The sequence below is a fragment of the Martes martes genome, assembly GCF_963455335.1.
Source record: "Martes martes genome assembly, chromosome: X".
Lineage (NCBI taxonomy): Eukaryota > Metazoa > Chordata > Mammalia > Carnivora > Mustelidae > Martes > Martes martes.
The window spans coordinates 18862669-18882512 of record NC_137897.1 but is presented as its reverse complement, the minus strand read 5'-3'; the positions used below and the strand labels follow the sequence as shown (position 1 = coordinate 18882512).

At 44.6% G+C, this 19844-nt stretch overlaps 1 protein-coding gene across 1 annotated transcript in view; it reads right to left on the bottom strand.

Moving 5' to 3' along the window:
- Nucleotides 1-19844, bottom strand: part of PDK3 (pyruvate dehydrogenase kinase 3) — a 67516-nt gene that overhangs the window by 35899 nt on the left and 11773 nt on the right. Inside the window, exons 2-3 of the mRNA XM_080794726.1 lie at nucleotides 8405-8546; nucleotides 3928-3999 (exon numbers count right to left, since the gene is read on the bottom strand). Of these exons, the coding sequence (XP_080650852.1) occupies nucleotides 3928-3999; nucleotides 8405-8546 (214 nt within the window). The remainder of the gene's footprint in view (nucleotides 1-3927; nucleotides 4000-8404; nucleotides 8547-19844) is intronic.

The window sequence follows — 19844 nt, the reverse complement described above, 5'->3', positions numbered from 1 at the left end:
ATTTTTTTAAGGTTATTTATTTACTTATTTATTTTGACAGATCACAAGTAGGCAGAGAAGCAGGCAGAGAGAGAGAAAGGGAAGCAGGCTCCCCGCTGAGCAGAGAGGCCGATGTGGGGCTCGATCCCAGGACCCTGGGATCATGACCTGAGCCGAAGGCAGAGGCTTTAACCCACTGAGCCACCCAGGTGCCCCATAAGCAGATATATTATCATTATGGGCTACAAGGAGAAACTGAAGTATTACCCAAGGTTTTGCTTGAAACTTTCTATCAAAATTCTTTCAGAGACACAAAAAGTAAAAGGTTCTAGTAAAGAAAAAATGCTTAAACACCTTCTTAGGAATCCATGGACTTTATGGAAAAGTGATCACACAGAATACTGGTTCCATAAATGTTTGCTGAATAATTGCAGAACACACTAATATTTCTTCTGACAACCCGAAGGCAATCCCCCCAAATCTCCAGGGATTTATTAGAAAGTCTCAAAGCAACAGCTTTCATGAATAAATACTGTGAAACTTTTTAAGAGTCGAATTTTGAAACAAATTTCACATAGTAGTAAAATAGAGTGATGAGATGTAGACAGAGCAAAGGCAATTAAAACAAACCCAGTCAAGAATTATGGTATGTTATAACAATGCATCATAAAACCTTTAGAAGGAAAGGAGGATGTCTTGTGGACCACCTGTTTGTGTGTGTGTGTGCGTGTGTGTGGCAGTTTTAAGTTATTAGTTTTTAAAATCAGTACTTTTTAATGGAAACAACTTGACCAAAAATCTGTCACAGAATTTTAAGACCCATTAAAACAAAAGCTTAATGAGAAAAAAAAGAATTATGGTATATTACCATAAAGATACAGAGGAAAAAATATACTAAGAATGGCAACTAAGAACAGAGAGCCTCGTCAATGGAACCAAATAAAAAGCCTGGAAGAAGGACCAAGGGCAAGTAAGTATGTGTGCATAAAAAATTTAGCACGTTGATAAAGTGGCATTCCGAGTCAGTAGGGAAACCACCAAATTAGTTGGGACAGGTGGCTACCAATTAAAGTCACATCCCAGTTTCAAGCCTTAAGCCAATAACTTAGTTAAAAGATTTAAACATAAAAGAATGAAATCACAGAAAAAATAAAAGAAAATCAGGTAAATAAGTACATAGTATAGTATGCCTTGGGGTAAGGAAGGCTGTTCTAAGCTTAATACTCCAGGTAGAAGCCTGAAGAAACAAACAAAAGGACTATGCAGAATTTGGACAATTCTATAGGGATACAGATTATAAAGTCAAAAAAACAAAGTGGAAACTGGGAAAAAGACATTTGCCAGAGCTACTATCTTTTATAAAAAAAAAAAAGATGAGCACCCTAACAGAAAATGAGGCAAGGGATCTGGCATCAATAGGAAATTTACCAGAGAGGCAATGCAAATACCAATAACTTCCCCTCCAAAAACAGTAACAGAAAAGTAAAACGATGCAGTACCATTCTCCACTCATCACACTGGCAAAGAAAAACCAGTGTCCTCTAGAGTGTGGAAGCATGACTGATCCATTTCTAGGGGCAATTTAGCGACATGTATCAAAAGACTACAGAGTCTCATTCCACTCCCAGGAATTGATCCTAAGAAAATAACAAGACGGAGCTATTCTTAAGAGCCCTGTTTAGAGTAGCAAGAAAAATACAAACCATTCTATAACTCAATGACAGGAGGTCAAATCACATGACTTACCTGTAGATGGACCATTTGGAAACCATTAGTAATGGTATAGAGATCTATAATGTCCACAGTTATTTTTGTAAAACATATTGTGCACAAAAAAAATATGGATGCCTAGGAAAAAGTATGGAATGGAAGGAAAATGTTAACAGTAGTTGTCCCCTGGTAATGGAAATTTGGAGTGACTTTCTTTTCACTTATCTGAACAGTCTTAATGTTTCTCGGTGATGACAATCTCCTGGAACAGATACACACACATAAAGACAGCAGAATTGAATAAATCAACTCCGAAACTGGAAGGTCATAATTATTCACAAGAAATCTGATAATGGACAATCTGTCCTCTACATAATGTTCTTTCTAATGTACTTAAAAATCCACTATCACTAAAATGAAAGATTTCATTACAGTAGAGAAGCACCTCAACTTATCAGAAGCAAGGAGACTTGCCTCAAGGGCTCAATTCTCAGAATGCTTCCGCAGTCTTCTGGGGTCTTCTTAACTTGATCATCAAGAGAAACAAGCCTGTTCTCTAAGCTGCTTTCTCACTTAAATGATCTCCCTGCCCAGGACTCCTGTGCAGCCTCTCCCGGACTGGAAAAAGCTACTACTATGAGTACGGCGATTAGCTCACCTTCCTTTCCTTCCTTCGCCAGGGGCAGTGGGCTTCTGAAACCCCAGCTATACTATACCAACTAGCTGTGTGAACCTGGGCAAGTCACCAAAACTCACTGAGGGGGAGCGATTATCATTATGATCTCATATGCACTGGATCCAGCACTTGGCAGTTTCCAAAGTGGGCTCCCGTCCATAAATTGCATCTGACCAATAACCTGTTCCAGAAACTGAGACGGGATTCTGGGAAACATACGGTAGCAATTTAATATTATTTACTTCCACAAATCTATACTCTAAAATTTGAAGCTAGAGAAGTCAGTCCTAATTCTAGGATGTCAGCAGAACAAACTGTTACTAGCTAATGACTTTTGAGAAAACAAAGCTTCTGGATTCGAGTCCTTTAATTTCGATACGCTAAGTGAGAGCAATGGCCTATAGCAAGGAGAACACTGCATCTGGGGCTCTACTGCAATGCCTCCCTTCCACAAGTCACAAATCCATTTCCAAAACACCTAGCAAAGTATACGACAGGTGTATACAACCTTATATTTTAATTTACAACTAAGCTGGAGCAAGCTACTCGAGGCTCACACGGTCAGTTCTGGCAGGTGGTACATTGTGTAGAACGATGCCCGAAGGAAACAGAACAAGGATTTACAGATCCCCTCTGCTACCAATGAATGTTACAACTTTGGACAAGTCATTCCCCTTCTTTGACCTCAGTTTCCTTATCTGTGACTGGAAAGGGTTGGGTTGAATGCCTCGAGTTTTACGGTTGCTTTTTTAACACAGTGTTTCTTGGTTCTTTTTCTGGAATGTCTGTGTGTAAGGCATTTGGTGTCGCAATTACGTGGACCAGGCTTCTCTGTAGAAAGAAAATTCTTCAGCACAACAGGCCTGCCATGGGCAGTCCCTCGTGTGTATGAGAAATGGGAGGAGAGTAATGTGAAGGGGATACTTAATTTCTCTTGGGGTTAAAAAAAATGCACACACACACACACACACACACACTTGGAGCTAGGGTGAGTGTTTTCCAGTTAAACGAAGATGGAAAAACAGCACCATTTTCCATCAGCATGAGAAGTTAGCAGTCTTCGTGCCGAACAGCAGCAGAGAACTCAGGTTGTTATATTAAAAGCACACTCTTGTATGCTGCTCCAAAACAAAAGCATTACAGGTTTTCTGAGCTCAACTGTTATACTGCCTTGAAAAGTTTTTAAAAATTGAACAAAAAATCGTAAAGGACTAAGTAGATAAATCAGGTCTATCCAGAGGCCACTGCATTCTTAAAACGACCACTAGGTGGTACACTCACCGCAATATTTACGGTGAGTGGCCAGCACCAGTTCACCAGGAGGGAAAATATAAAGACCTAGATCATGAAACATAATTTGAAGGGTCATTATTCCTTTTGTGCTATGTTAAATTACCCCAAATTATTTAGAAATGTGATGCTGAGTTGTTGTTACCCATTAACAAACGTAATGCTTTCATCCAAATTACACTTCTTGGTTCTTAATGACATGAGTTCCATTTACCAACACATTTTTTAGCCCGGATGTTTTTACTGTCAGGTGAATTTGGTACCATACTTACTTATCCAAGACCTGTGGATCTTCAGGGCTCTTATTCTCATATTCCAAAAGTTCCAGAAAGCTCTGCATATACCTAAAAAAGAGGAGTTACTCTGTTAATTGCCTACCCAGCTTCCATTCCTCCTTTCCTTCTTCCTAAGAGTAGCCTAAAACTTCACTCAGGTATTTACCTGCTCCCACCCCCCCCAACGCCCCGCACTGTAGCCCAAGGGCTGCAGGGGAAGCAGACGCCATGCAAAGCTCCTGGGTGGCCTGACTTTTCCCCGGGTAATGGTATTTTTCTTGTCACTGACTACTAACACTAGCCCAACAGTCGAGGCCTCAGCCTGGCATTGCATTGCACTGCATTCCCCTGAACAAAGAGACTGGCTCAGGAATGGGCACACCGCCCCAATTCAGGCCAGTAAAATAAGAGGGAAGCCTCGGTGGGGGTCTTTGGAAGAGAAATTAACTTGCTCTGCTTCTTGCACAGTGGGCTACGTGGACGTAAACCTCGGAAACGTTGCAGCCATTCTGCCACCGGGAGCAAACCCAGCCTGAAAATAAAGCTGACACCATGGAAAGCAGGGTCTCCATAATCTCATGAATCTCTGAATCGAACCAACACGAAAAGTTCATCCTATGGCAACACGAGCCAGTGTATGGTTTCGTTGGATTCTCTGCGACTCACGAACATATTCTAGCCCGTACACCAAATCCACAGTTGGATTAGCCAAGACGAGCATATGAATTGTAAGGAACACGTGTGTGACACTAACGTGCATGCTAAGAACTCAGAAACTAGAAATAAATGTTCCTTCTCAAAGTTAAACTAATCTTATCAACACTGCGAAGGAGGAGAAGGAATGCCTCTCAGGTCCTCAGAAACCGCTTCTGGATTAAAAATAGCTACGTATCAATCAGAGCCTGTATAGGAAATAATGCGTCCGAAATAACTCTCTGGAGAACACAGAAAAATGGTGATCGAGAGAGGCACACTACTGACGCAGCTCCACGCAGACAGAACCTGCCGGGTCTGGAGGGGACTCAGAGATACCCGTTACTCAGGGGTGCGTCATCTCTGCTTTGGATCTGAACATGCCCGGAAAGAATTAGTCCTTAACAGAATTATTTCTAACAATTAATTATGACTAATCCTACTAGCCAGGCTTCGGAGGGAAGATGAGGGTACTCCAGTAACAAAAAATGACTGTGAAGCATATAAATGCATAAGCAGGAATGATGTTTTAGTCGTCAGCCTCACTTGAACTTTGTAACGATGCGTGACAATAAAGTATGTTCATCTCTGGGTATACTGTTTAAAAGCCTCCGGGCAAATCAGGCTATGGATTGGGCACTGCTGAAATCATCAGGTCAGACCTCCCACAGAGGGCAAAGTCAGCCAGAGGCAACAAGGCCCTCTATCCTGTCACACACCAGCAGAATGCTGGGAAGATGACCCCTCCTTTCCAAAAGGGGTAGTTCACTTAGAGACCTAAGTCATGAGTGCAGAGGAGCCAAAGATGCTGCCCAGCTTCCCAGCCTGAAAGTCAAGCGAACAAGGAGAACACACTCTAGCTGAGGTGGGCTTCACGGCCTGTTATGAGTAAGAGTCACTTTTTAAAAAAGATTTTATATATTTATTTGACAGAGAGAGATCACAAGTAGGCAGAGGGGGGGGGGAGCAGGCTCCCCGCTGAGCAGAGAGCCCGATGCGCGGCTCAATCCCAGGACCCCGAGATCATGACCTGAGCCGAAGGCAGCAGCTTAACCCACTGAGACACCCAGGCGCCCCGTAAGAGTCACTTTTAAGAGGAAAAGGAAATGACAGCTAAGTACACAGTGTGACCCTAACTGGATTCCTACATTGGGGAGGCAGGGATTGCTGGGGGGAAAAAACAGCACTACTGGGGTGCCTGGGTGGCTCAGCAGGTTAAGCATCTGCCTTTGGCTCAGGTCACAATCCCAGAGTCCTAGGATAAAGCCCTACATCCAGCTCCCCGCTCAGCAGGGAGTCTGCCTCTCCCCACCACCCCACCTCATGCTCTCTCTCAAATAAATAAATAAAATCTTTAAAAAAAAAAAGAGCACTATTAGGACAATTAATGAAATGAGAAAAAGTTCTCCCACATTAGAAAATACTACAGGATCAATGTTAAATTTCCAAAATTGATAATCATACTGTGGTTTTCTTTTTTTTTAAGATTTTATTTATTTATTTGACAGACAGAGATCACAAGTAGGCAGAGAGGCAGGCAGAGAGAGGAGGAAGCAGGCTCCCCACTGAACAGAGAGCCCGATGCAGGGCTCGATCCCAGGACCCTGGGATCATGACCTGAGCTGAAGGCAGAGGCTTTAACCCACTGAGCCACCCAGGTGCCCCCATACTGTGGTTTTCTAAGAGCTGTTCTAAGGAGATACATACCAAAGTCGTTAGGGGTACAGGGGCATGTCCACCATTAACCCAAATGGTTTAGGAAAAAAAAAATGTGTATCATATATGTATGTGAGTACTACACGTTTGATATACCCTAAGTGTATACACATACACACACACCCAGAGAGAGAGAATATGAATGAGAACGACAGGACAAATGTTAGCTGAATGTTAACAGGTAGTGAATTTGAGTGAAGGCATATGGCCATTCTCGCTACTAGTCTTGCACATCTTTCTGTTATATAGGAAATTATTTCAAAATTGAATTTTAAAAAAGAAGAAGTGACAGGCATATGTTTAAGTAAGCTACGGACGAGAAATATGAGGCAAAAAAAGAGCTGACCCCGTCATCTGAGTCTATGTTTTGCCAGCAAATTCACTTCGAAGCTTCAAAGTAACTTTTACGTAAGCAACAGACGTGGGACTGTCAGTCACTGCCACCAGGTCAGCTAATCAACCTCCAATCCCCACCACAATGACCCCAATAGTGAGTATACACTTTCTGCTGGAAAATTTCTGATGATGCTCTTGAAGCAATAAAGAAATCTCACGCAAACAAGCGCTTGCTGCTGCTGCTGCTGCTCGAACAAAGTACGCATGGCAGTGGACAGCAAGGGATGGTGACAGCGGAGTCCCGAAGTCCCAACCCCTCCACCGGGGGGTGGGGGGAGGGCAGCCGCTCTCTGACCTCCCTCCCCTGGACCCCGGGGCCCCTAAGCCTGCCACAGGGAGGAGCTGCGGCTTATCTGGGACTGGGACTGGGCGCCTGATCGCTCAGGCCAGCTCATCTGCTGTTTCTCAGACAATTCATGCTTCGCCCTGAGCACGGATTTAATTACTATTACTGAGGAATAACTGTTGAATGTCCATTCCCTTTGGACAGCCCAGCTGCCATTAACCCTTTAAAAAGCCAACTAATTAAAGCTCCGTTCTCCTTCAATCTGTCCACATCGTTCCCTTCCCCTAAAATGTTCTCCCTGTTCCTACCCACTCCATCCACGCAGCCAGGGGCAGCGCGAAGCCCAAGGCCGCAGGGGCCCTTTCTCCCCGCTCCTCTGCATGCCCACAGCACTTCCTCTCTGCACTGGCTCAGGAGTGCTGTTTGCATCTGGCCTCTCAAACTCCTCCAGCTTTCTCCACCGTGACTTGTGCTTGCTTCTATAATACACAGGAGACATGCAAGTGTTTCTCGAGTATACGCTCACCGACCTCACCCTACTTACCTAGGGGGAAGTCTGGTCACAAATCGACTTCCTCAATTAAATAACACATGCTTGCAGCATCAGAGCTGTATGTGATCAAACTTTATGTCATTCTCTGTTGAGATTTTTTTTTTTTTTAATTTTCATTAAGGCAAATGAAGCACATTAGGCACTGGTATCTTTACAATCGGAGGTTCCCCTTTAAATGACATAATTTTCTCTAACAGAACTATGGCCGCCAAGAAACTCCCTCAACAGGAAAACAGAAGGAGCAAGGCTGAGACTTGCTCAAAAGTAGCAACATCCGGGGACGCCTGGGTGGCTCAGTTGGTTAAGCGGCTGCCTTCGGCTCGGGTCATGATCCTGGCGTCCTGGGATCGAGTCCCACATCGGGCTCCTTGCTCGGCGGGGAGCCTGCTTCTCCCTCTGCCTCTGTCTGCCTGTGCTCGCTCGCTCTCTAACAAATAAATAAGTTAAAAAAATCAAAAAAAAAAGTAGCAACATCCCCTTATCCAATGGACTGCAGACTGGTTTACGTGGGGCACTGTGTTCCTATTCCTTTACATTTTTCTCTACTTTCTAATTTTTGTTTCAGTGAGCAATTACATTTATAACCAGAAAAATAAATAAAATCTGCAAAGTCAAGAAAGCTGTCTCATACAGTTTAGAAGTCTTTTCATTAAGACAATTTGAAATTGTCAGTTTAAAAAAAAAAACTTTCAATTGCTTGGAAAATTGCAGCTATCCCAAATGACTCATCCCCACACATGCAGTTCACGTACTTTTAGGGAAAACGGGCTCCATGCCAGGTGTTCAGAGCATTATGGGAAGACCCATGTAAAGCCACATTATTTACTTACCAACTCTGAACCAACCCCACCGAAGGGCGGTTAAGCAAGTTATCCGGCAGAAGATTAACTTCTCTCATCGTGTTGGCCAGTCTTACGGGAAGCTCCTTCCGTAGAAACATATAGGAAGTTTTCTCACAAGCATTATCTCTCCCTATTAAGAGACAATAAATGTTCCATGATTTTATAATCTAACAGGTGTAATAATAAAGTGCTCTCATGATAGCATGGTTACTGGTTAGGAGGGAAAAAAAAAAGGAACAATCCTGCAGTCTCTAGTTAAATTTTTATCCTCTGAAATTGCAAGTTTAAGAAAATAATTTAATTAGAATAGAAAAAAGAACATTTTTTTTCTAAGAGGCAACCTTGAGAGCAGTTTGGTTTTTTTTTTCTTAACACAAATATATTGCTAGTGTTGCCGGTGGTGATATAAAAATGACCTGGAATATAATCTGAATTTGTTTTCAAATAAACACTGTGGGAAAACTGCTAAGTACAAAAGTAGGAGAACATGCAAATCCACTCCTGTTCACAGGGGTTTCCAGAAGGCAACAGACCCATTCATTCCACATATATTCACCTCCTGTGCATCAACTGTTTCCTAAGGCGTTCTTCAAATGTTTCTCTCCAGGAATCAGAGCTTTGTCACTCTGGGAAGCAGCCACAGACCTGCTCTGATTGACTCAAGATGTGCCAGAGAAACCCATTTACAGGTGCATTTACAGGTGCACTCAGAAGCCTAGTGATCTACTCTGGCATGTCCAAAAAGGTAAGACCCAGCGTTGACCATAAAGACAGAGGTCACGGAGCTGACTGGTTGCCCTGAGCTGCCTGTGTCTAAAACTTCTGTAAGTAGGACACAGGGAGAGAAAAGGGACATAGCCACCTGAAGGAGGAAACCCGAGCCCCTTCCCCAGCTGCTTTGACCAGAGTAGCATGACCTTAGAGTCCTGCTGTAAACCTGATGATGGCTGGGGGATGGGGGACACGAGAGAAAAGACATGGGCTTTGGGGACAGAAATGTGCTTCAGCCCCAACTCCTCCAATTTGGGGATAAGAAACCTTTGGTAAGCTTCTTAATTGCTCTAAATCGCAGCTATCTTAACCTAAAAAAGGGGGATGAAATTTCAGTTTTTGTAAAAACTAAGTGGGATAACATGTACGGAGCCTGACACGAAGCAGGCAGGCAGTAAACATCTGCCCTTCTTCCGTCCTCTGTGACACCTATGGGTCTACCCCAACTCCCTCCGACTCCACAGGCCTTCCTGATGCTCTGTGCTGCCAGGAGGCTGTTCGGAGATGGGCAACCTTGGGGCCAGGCCCCGAGACAAACAAGCAAGGCTCAGGGAACACTTTCTCCTCCAAACTCTTCTCATTCTTCCAAATGTGATACAGGCCGCAAACCAGAGATCCAGAAGTAAATCTAATTTGCCAACACTTGCAGCCAAGTTCTGGTTTATTCCTTTCCTCTCCCCCACTGAATAAGACTAGAAATAAAAGAACCCACTCATGAAAGTCATCTGCAGAACCTTTCTTTCCCCCACTGACTCCTGACCCCTCCGTTAAAAAAAAAAAAAAAAAAAAAAAGCTAGAGGGGCGCCTGGGTGGCTCAGTGGGTTAAGCATCTGCCTTTGGCTCAGGTCATGATCTTAGGGTCCTGGGATCGAGCCCCACATCAGGCTCTCTGCTCAGCAGGGAGCCTGCTTCCCCCTCTGTCTGCCTGCTGCTCTGCCTACTTGTGATATCTCTCTGTCAAATAGATAAATAAAATCCTAAAAAAAAAAAAAAAGCTAGAATAAAAGATCAGTCTTCAGCAATCTAGCCCTTACTTGCCTCATTCTAGGTGAATATACTTAAGGCCTTCAGGGCATCTTTAACTCATCAAAGATTCTGTTCTCCACTTTTCCCCTGAGTGAGGAGGAAGGGGTATGATATCCCAGCAATGACCTTCCATCATCTATTCTGAACACATTTATTTGGCGTCAGATGATTAACATTTAAAAGGACTCTGGCTACTTTGCTTTAGATAATATGTATTATTCCTAAAACGTTCTGTATGATTCCCAGAGACGTATCATCTTAAGTGCACTAAAAGTGCTGACACTTAAACCACAGTGAATTGTAGCACAAAACGAAGGAGCCGTTATTATCTAAAGTAAAATGTACATCTAACTGTTCACATACCAGGACAAACGCTTTGCATCCTGGTTAAAGAGAAAGGGCCCCTTGCTTTCCAAGCACAGAAGTGTCTCCGTTCTCCTCGCAGAAAGGGAGGGGCCCGTGGGAGCTGGACTGGAACTGCGAGTAGTGGTACAAACCCAGGAGTTGAAAAAAAAACTGAGTTTTTCGGACATTAAAGTTTACACATTTCAACTGCCATATCCACAGGGTATTAGGAGCAGCAAACTGGAAGCCTAGTGTCGGGAGGAAGGGGAGGACGGGAAGTAGGAGCTGGCACGGGGCCATCAGGGTATGTCCATGGTGGAAACGCACAGGGCTCCAGGGTTTCAGAATGTCAAGGTTTTCCGACTTTCGGAAGGTAAAAGGAGTACGAGTACGTACATCTACTGTCTATTACAAAGACATGACAGAGCAGTGGTGAAATCTGGGAACATTTACAGCGAGCAGAAAAGAGACCGTGGCCTGAAGTAAGTTCGGGTCGTGTTTTGCCACCAAAGTATGAAAAAAAAACCGCTTCAAGTTTTAGAGCTTCGTGACCTTCAGAATTCAGATAAAAGACGGGAGACCTCTGGAACAATATTATTAGGCCAAGATCACGTGCCAGAGTTAGACTTGGGTTTAGAATCCGGACTTGAACCTCCTGAGCGTCATGGACACGGCAAGTGTCCTTACACTTGTAAGCCGCGGTGTAACCCTCTGCAGGACCGGGGCCTACCTCGCAGAGGTGTGGTAAGGCTTAGAAAGCGCTTCAGAGTTAACACTGACAACGTCTTAAAATTTAGAAGAGGGGGCTCATTAAAGAGACAGCACTAATGATCTCAAACGATGAGAAAGCAGAACAGCCGGAGGCCGTGGGGCACCAGATCCAAGAACCTGACGCTTGCTGGGCCCCAGAGCTCTGGTACATTCTGGTCGAGTGCGGTTACCTCTGCTCCTTTGAGGATTCCACATAATTAAAAAGGGATTAAAAAGGATTAAAGTATGTTGTGTCCCTATCATCCACTTTTATTTATTTTTAAAATAAAAGGCCTTGATGCATACATTGGTCACCTCTGCACTAACTAGAAAATTCAACGACTAGGGATGTTCTAAGCTCACCAAATACCAGGAGGCATTGATTCTGGCCGTCTCGGATTATCGGCTTGTTAGGAACGAGCTGACAAAGAACCTTGTTTTGTCTCTGGATCCCTCATGGCACCGATGAGAGTACCCGACCTATGGTAGTTTCTCAGTGATTTACTGGGAAGATAGAGAACACTTCCAGAAGTTTTAAAAAAAAAAAAAAAAAAAAGAGTATCTGAAAAATCTCAGGTTTTGCCTCCTACATTCTCACTTAGCTTTAGAGCTGAATTCGTTGTACTCAGATACCTTAATTACACCTCAGTTTAAACAAGGGGGTAAGCCTTTTTGAGTTAATTAGTGAACCTAAAAATAAATAGGAAAGATCCAACTTTTTTGTAACCTTTCTGTGGTTTTCATGGACATTGAAAGTATTTTATCCTATGTACTAATGCTGGATACTCAGTTTAAATCAAAGGGTTCCAACAATCTTTTGGGGGGTTTTGTTTTGTTTACTCAACTTAAAAAAACAAAAGCCTTTTGGTTTTAATTGAACGTCCTCTAAAAGGCTTCAGGTTTTATAAGGCTTCCGGCAGACTGAGTATTTTCCAGTGATTCTTTCCAGTTATTCAGCTTCATTTTTTCCCCACTTACTTGGCTTCTCTACATTCCTTAATTTTAATTTTCTATTTTTATCCTGCATTTCTCTGTATGCTTCACCTTATTCAGTTTTCCCAGGTACATTTTTCCCTAGCATCAGTTCAGAGGATGATGAAGGAGGGGGGTGAAGGGCAGGGAACATTTTGACGTAGTGAATGCAAAGAAGTCACTGTTTCACGACATTCGTATTTCTTCAGGTTTTCATGCTCATTTGATGACCCTTCAATTCTCTTCTGTTCTCTGTTTTTCTTTTCGTTTTTTTTTTTTTAAGATGTATTTATTTATCTTGGTGGGGGCAGAGCGAAAGGTACTGAAACTCTGAAGCCGACTCCATGCCCAGCACAGAGTCAGACACAAGGCTCGATTCTAGAACCCTGGGATCATGACCTGAGCCAAAACCAAGAGTCAGACACTCAACTGACTGTGCCACCCAGGCGCCCCATTCTGTCCTCTGTTTCTCATACTCTGCCCTTTCACTGAGAAGCTGGAGACAATTACTACATTTGCAAAAGGTATGATCTGCTTTGTGTAGAGAAGTTCCAAGTGACTTTCCATTCACCCACACATAGGATGAGTAGACAGAGAAACACAAGCGACTTTCAGGCAAGTGCAGGGAGCCATCTCAGTGACAGTTATGGTCGGAAAGGAATGTCTGACCAGCCTTCTGAGAGCAAGAGTTCAGACTTACTCTTTATGCCTGGTTTCCCTAGTGGCCTGTATGTCTGGCAAATTTTTTTTAAAGATTTTATTTATTTATTTGACAGACAGAGATCACAAGTAGGCAGAGAGGCAGGCAGAGAGAGGGAGAGGGGGAAGCAGGCTCCCCACCTGAGCAGGGAGCCTGATGCAGCGCTTGATCCCAGGACCCTGGGATCATGACCTGAGCTGAAGACAGAGGCCTTAACCCACTGAGCCACCCAGGTGCCCCTGTCTGGTAAATTTTTAATCCTCTTTCTGATTCATTTACAGGATGCAGAATATTTCTGCAGTTGATCAAATGACCTGATAATGTATCTTAAAATTAAAGCAGAGGGTTGAGTACATGCCCCCCGCAAATGGAGAGTCCCCTGTCTGGATTACTTGAGGGCTCTCTCTGTCCACGTTTTTTAGTTTTATCACGTGGTGGAGGATGGTTTGGAAGAGGCAGTAAGGGAACCAGGGAGTGAAAAAAGAGAGCAAGGAAAGAAAAACAACTTACAGCCAGACCTCAAAGACCAACAGAATGATCAGCTCATTCTAGTTATGCTGGGTTTTTTTCCCTAAATACTGCCAACTACATATTTGCATCTGCAATGTATTTTGACTATTAACCATGCTAAAACGGGTAAAATATAAGTGAGAAAATACTTTAGGGACAACTCTGACTTTTCTCTAGTTACATCTTTTGTAAGATTTTGATCTTTTGAAAACACTGAATTTTAGGATCCTAGGTAATTAATCTTTGGACTTACCAGGGCTAAGCAAAGATTAATTGAATTGTCTTTCAAAAGAAGAGCTTTGCATACTTTAAAAATGTTTACTCTGTGTCTAGAAATACCACTTCACTGCTTGAGAAGTTTCAGTTTTCCTTTATTGGGAAAAACTTATTCCTGAATATAAATAGAGATCAACAGAGGTAACTTGGGGTTCTACCACACTTGAGGCTGCCTCCACTCTAGGCCAGACTGTTTTGGTTATTATTTCTAACGGTGAGCCAGAAACTTCAGAACCAAAGAGCCAAAGACCGCAGATTTCACACACACTTCATCCCCTATCAAATTCAAGGCCCCAACAACATCCAGGCATCACACTACTTCTTTCAGTCCAATGTCTATTTTGTTAACATAACCGACACTGTGGGTTAGAAATTCGGACAGGACACAGGAGGGATGGCTTGTCTGGGACCTCACACCTGGAAAACACTAAGGCTAGGCCTAGAGGGGGGTGGGCAGTGACTAGACAGGCCGGAATTGGAAGCTTCAGAAGGCTTCCCATCCACAAGCCTGAACCTCGGGCCAATTACCTGCCAGCCAGGCTCGCCTACCAGAGCACTAACCGGTGGCCTCTCCGTAGGCTTCCGCACAGCTTGGCCACCTTGGGCTAGCCGGACTCTTGCCTGGGTTCGGTAAACAAGGTGAAGCTGTGTGGCCTTTTACGACTCAGGCTCAGCAAGTCACACAGCTAGTCACAAAAGCCTGTCCAGACTCCAGGGGACAGACTCCCCCTCCTCTTGAACAAGGGCTGGCAAGGGCACATGGTAGAAAAGCATCATCGCGGCCAACTTTACAAAGTGCGACCTGCCCTAAGATGTTCGTGAGGAGGTGGAGATGATTTATTTCTTGAGTTACATTTGAAAGCACTCTTTCATTGCCTGAACTTGTTTCTTCTGGGGTCATGTGGGGGGGCATTTATTTATCTTAGTCTCTCTTCCTCACCGTGGGCTTCCCTCAGACATCTGGTGGTCTACACTTGTTCAGTAATGCTTCAGTGAAACAGCCTTCAAAGACCAACTAAGTGAGGACCCCAAATAACTGGTTACTTAGGGCTTTTTGGTGGGGTCCCAACTCCACAGCAGGATCCCTAATCGTCCTTGAGTAGTTCACTTAGTGTCAGCAGAGAAGAGCCTCCTTTTGCCCTTTACTTGACCTACAGATAACTGCCTGCCTACTCATGTTCCGATGGCCAGGGTGCAGGTTTGCAGGTTTGCAGACTTCTGGGGCATTCTGTGGTTTTCAGCCAGCCAGTCGTACCTGTCACCCCCACCTCCATCTGTGGGACCTTCCTGGGGCAGAAGCCCCTCCTGGGCTCTGTGGCATCTAGCTCAGCAGCCTGCTCGGCCACAGTACCTTTGGAGTATGTTCTAGACCTGAGCTGTCCAATACTGAAGGCAAGAGCCATGAAGGGAAATTTGAATATTCAGATACCAATGAGAAATTCCCCAAGTGTGATAAGTGTATCACGGTGATAAGCAGTCATCAGCAGAATACTCTTACGCTTAGGATATGCATACTTAAGTATCCAGGCATCATGGTGACACCTACAGCTTACTCTCAAGTGGTTCAGCCAGAAAAGCCCGTGTAGAGAAAGGGGGAGGAAAGGAGACAGGAAGAGGGATGGATGGGGAGGCGAGAGATAAAAAGCAAATATGGCAAAGTAACTGCTGGATCTAGGTGCCAGACATGGGTGTTGACTTTCTTATTCTTACAACTTTTCCTAAGGTCTAAAATTTTTTCAAATAAAGATATGGGAGGGACACTGTAAACAACCTAAATCTCACGACCCTGAGATCATGACCGAAGTCAGACGCTCAATGGACTGAGTCACCCAGGGGCCCCTTAAAAGTAGTCTTTTAAAAAAAAAAGTCTTCCAATAACTGGAGCCATTTGATTTTTCTACAAAGAATATCAAAATCTCATACAGAATGTGCTACCATATGTAGTGGAGGTGGGAAGCTCATGGTCATGTAATGACTTCTGCTGTTCTTTTCTTTTTATGGATTTTATTTATTCATTCAACAGAACAAGAGAGGGCGCCTGGGTGGCTCAGTCGGTTAAGCGTCTGCCTTCAGCTCAGGTCATGATCCCGGGGGTCCTGGGATCGAGCCCCGCATCAGGCTCCCTGCTCAGCAGATAGTCTGTTTCTCCCTCTCCCTCTATTGCTCCCCCTGTTTGGACTCTCTCTCAGTCAAATAAATAAATAAAATCTTAAAAAAAGAAGAAGAAGGAGAAGGAGAGCGAGCACGTACTCGCGAGAGCGCAAACGGGGCAGGGAAGGGGGTGGCAGAGAGGGAGAAGCAGGATCCCAGGGATGTCGGGCTCCATCCCAGGACCCTGAGATCATGACCTAAGCTGAAGGCAGACGCTTCTTAGCTGACTGAGCCACACAGGTGCCCTGATTTTTGTTGTTCTTGCAGGAAAAAGGGATACAGGGTGATCATGATGGGGTTCTTAATTAAAGCAGGTGAGGGTTACTGGACCCTCCCTGTGGGGCCTCTATTCTGTACTGAGGGAAAGTGAGTGAGTAACACCCACTGGTGCCCTGATCTTCTCTCTTTAGAATCCCATTTACTCTTTAAGGTAGGTATGTGTCCATGAAGAGATTAGTGAGAAACCTGCCCTTCTGCATGCCAGGTGTGAATAGATTTCACTGTGAGGTCACGGTCTGTGTCCTCTGCCTGGGCAACCCCTCCGCCTCGCCCCCCCACCCACTGAGTTCTATGTCCTGTGGGTCCCAGAATGCCTCAGACACTGCAGAGTCTACTAGCACAATATGCAACACACCGTAGGTATTTAATACATATTTCCTGATTAGAACTGAAAATCAAAATACTAAGTTTCCATATAAACTTACTGTAGCAAATACAATTCAGGGATGTAAGGTCGTATTTGCTGGTAATGGTAAATTCCTCTTAAAGATAGCCTGCTCTGTTCTGTATGTTTGGTCAAAGGTATCAAATCCTTCAAGTTAAGGGAGGAGGAGCCAAAGGTAGGAAGGAAGGTGGTAACAAAGTGGTAGTTAATTGTCAGTATAGTCTGTCAGGCCAGAGAGTCGGGGGGGGGGGGGGGGAGGCGTGGATGTGTTCAGAACTGATAACACAAACACAGCTTGGACCTGCTAGAGCGTATGAGAAACAACTGTAGTCAAAGCCAGCACAGAGACTCCTATCAGCCCAATTCCAGAAGGGGCTTTAGGATCTAGTCCTAATGGTGGACTGGTAAGTTACAGGATGCCTTGTTGTCTCGGAAGCAGGAACATTTAAGTAAAGGTCACCGTGTGCTCATTTTCGAGGTGAACCAAAGCAAAACGTTAAGTTGACCGTTACAGCGAATGAAGAGGATCCGACCGAAGCCAGGAGCACTCAAAAGCACAAATGAACTGAAAGTGCTACGTTTCTTGGAAAATGATCAGGTTTTAGAGCTGGGACCTACAGCCAACAAACTTTAAGGTAATTAACATTCAAGGTTAAGAGCTCCCTATGCAGCTTTTATTCTTAGCAGGAAGCTGACTTCATCCAGGAAATGCTGTGTCACTGGCTTCCCATAATAAAAGCAGAGCCAACATCAACCGAGCACTGACCATGTGCCACACACTGTGCTGCACGTTCTCCATCTCACTGGGACGGCAAGCCTGGGATTAGACACTATCGTTTCTATTCTGTAGCTAAAGACACTGCAACGTAGTGGGATTGGGGGATTTGCCCGCACATGCTACTTGGGGGTGGGGGGCGCACCAGAAATTAAGATTGGAGTACAAGTGCACACAGACTGCTGCTCGTATTCCCAGAGACGATAAGCAGGCGAACAAGGGGGGGGGTGGCCCTCAGAATAAGAACCGTTTCAGTGCAAGTAAATGAAGCAGGTACCAGCCTGAGAGTTTGGTAAGACTAGAGGAGCGGTTGAGTACGCGACTTCCGGATCGTCTAGCAGAACATATTTAGACAAAACCTTCGCATTACTAACAGAGACTATGCTCGCTGGAAAGAAGTGCACTGGGGTAGTGGCATATTATGTTAAACGAAATGGTATACTATGTTGAACTGAAAAAAAGCACAGGCTTAAAAGCTCCATCCCCTTGAGGGGCACCTGGGTGGCCGTCAGTTCTGCACCTGACTCTTGATTTCGGCTCAGGTTGTGATCTCAGGGTTGTGAGATCGAGCCCCATGTCCAGCCCCATGCTAGGTGTGGAGTCTGCTAGAGATTTCTTTCTCCCTGTCCCTCTTCCTCTACGGCTCCCCTCCCTTTCTAAAGAAAAAGAAAGAAAGAAAAACTCCATCTACTTGGATTTTAAGTGTGGTCTTGCCCCTAACTTTGCTTAGGCAGGATATTTAAGTCATCTAAGCTTCGGCATCTCCATCCAGGAAATGCAAGTATCTACTGCACCTGGATGTGGGGAGAATTACAGCCACATCTGCCTGCTGTTGTGCTTGGCAGGGAATGGTACACAAATGTTAAGTTCCCTTCGCCTCCTAGAGAGAATAATTTCTGGGTCACCCTGGAAAAGGTGGCAAAGGTGTCATGTCAACAACCAGCCGATGATTCAGATAGGCTCTTCCTTACCTGGGACTTTGACTTTGCCACATACAAAACTGGGGAGGTTGGAGAGATGATCTCTAAGCTCACGCTCCCATTGGGTGAACCTGAGAGGGTTAGATTTTGATTTGTATCTCTATATAGTTATTTATCCTACACCAACCCTGCCTAATAATGTCAATTCTGGAACAAGTCTGGAGAGAGCACTGCTACAAGTAGGCAGCCAAGGGAAGGAGCCAAAAATCAAGAAAAGTAGTACACACCTTTCTCTGTGTTCTTCTAATTGTGTTCTCCACCCAGAAAGCCTCCAAGGGCACTTTGGATGCAAGACAAGAGGGTAAACATCACACATTCCCAGAAACCACCCCTGTTACACAAACCCTCGAGGGAGAAGGAAAGACAGCAGGAAAGCATGCCACAAAGCCACAGGGTTCATAAATTTTGGCTAGCACATATAAATCTATGTATTTCCCCCTGCTTCTCATTTATCTGTAAGTTTCCCAAATGTAGTGACTATGCCTTGACAATTTCCCAAAGCTTCTCAATTTCTACTTCACCCCAAATCCAGGTGTACAAGTAATGCTGATGGACTCCTAAACTACCCCTTAATGCAGTCATTCTTAACACATGACAATCACCTGGGTACCTCCAGCGTACCAACACTGCAGCCCCTGCCTCCAGAGACTGATTTAATGGGCCTCCATGGGGGCAGATGTCACTAGTTTTAGGCATGCGTATGTGCATGAGTGTGCATGGTGTGTGCACGGTGAGTATGCATGGTGAGTGTGCACGCACGTGCACACACACACACACCCCACCACCACCAAACACCGCCCCAGATTATTCTCACCAGCAGCAGGACTAAAGACCACTGACTAATGTGATTCACAAAAAATCCAACCAGCGAAAACAAATCAAAACCTCCTTAGGCGGGGCACCTGGGTGGCTCAGTGGGTTAAAGCCTCTGCTTTTGGCTCAGGTCATGATCCCAGGGTCCTGGGATGGAGCCCCACCTCGGACTCTCTGCTCCGCGGGGAGCCTGCTTCCTCCTCTCTCTCTCTCTGCCTGCCTCTCCTCTCTGCCTACTTGTGATCTCTGTCAAATAAATAAATAAAATCTTAAAAAAAAAAACAAAAACAAACAAACAAAAAACCTCCTTAGGCTCCGACAGGGGATATTTACCCATCTATTTTTAGTCTCTATTTTCATGTTTGAGATTTGTTTCAGCCTCTTAGGAAACTGACCAAGAACGTCCTCAAAGTCTTAAGAGACTTCTCAGTGTTACCAACTCTCCGGTTTCTCCTTCTCTAGATGATCCTACATGGGAAAGATCAAAACTGCTGAACACATTCACGAAGGAAGTTGCTGCCCTTCAAGATGCCGTGACCCTTGACATGCGGCGACAGGGCACTTGTCGCTCCTTCCCCTGGGGTGTGTTTTGTTCCCACACTGCGCCCTATCCTTAGCTACTTCCTCACTACAGAGGGGCGGTTAGATGAGCAGGTCCTGGGTCCCCTGGCTCTACTGTACGTGTGAGTACTTTC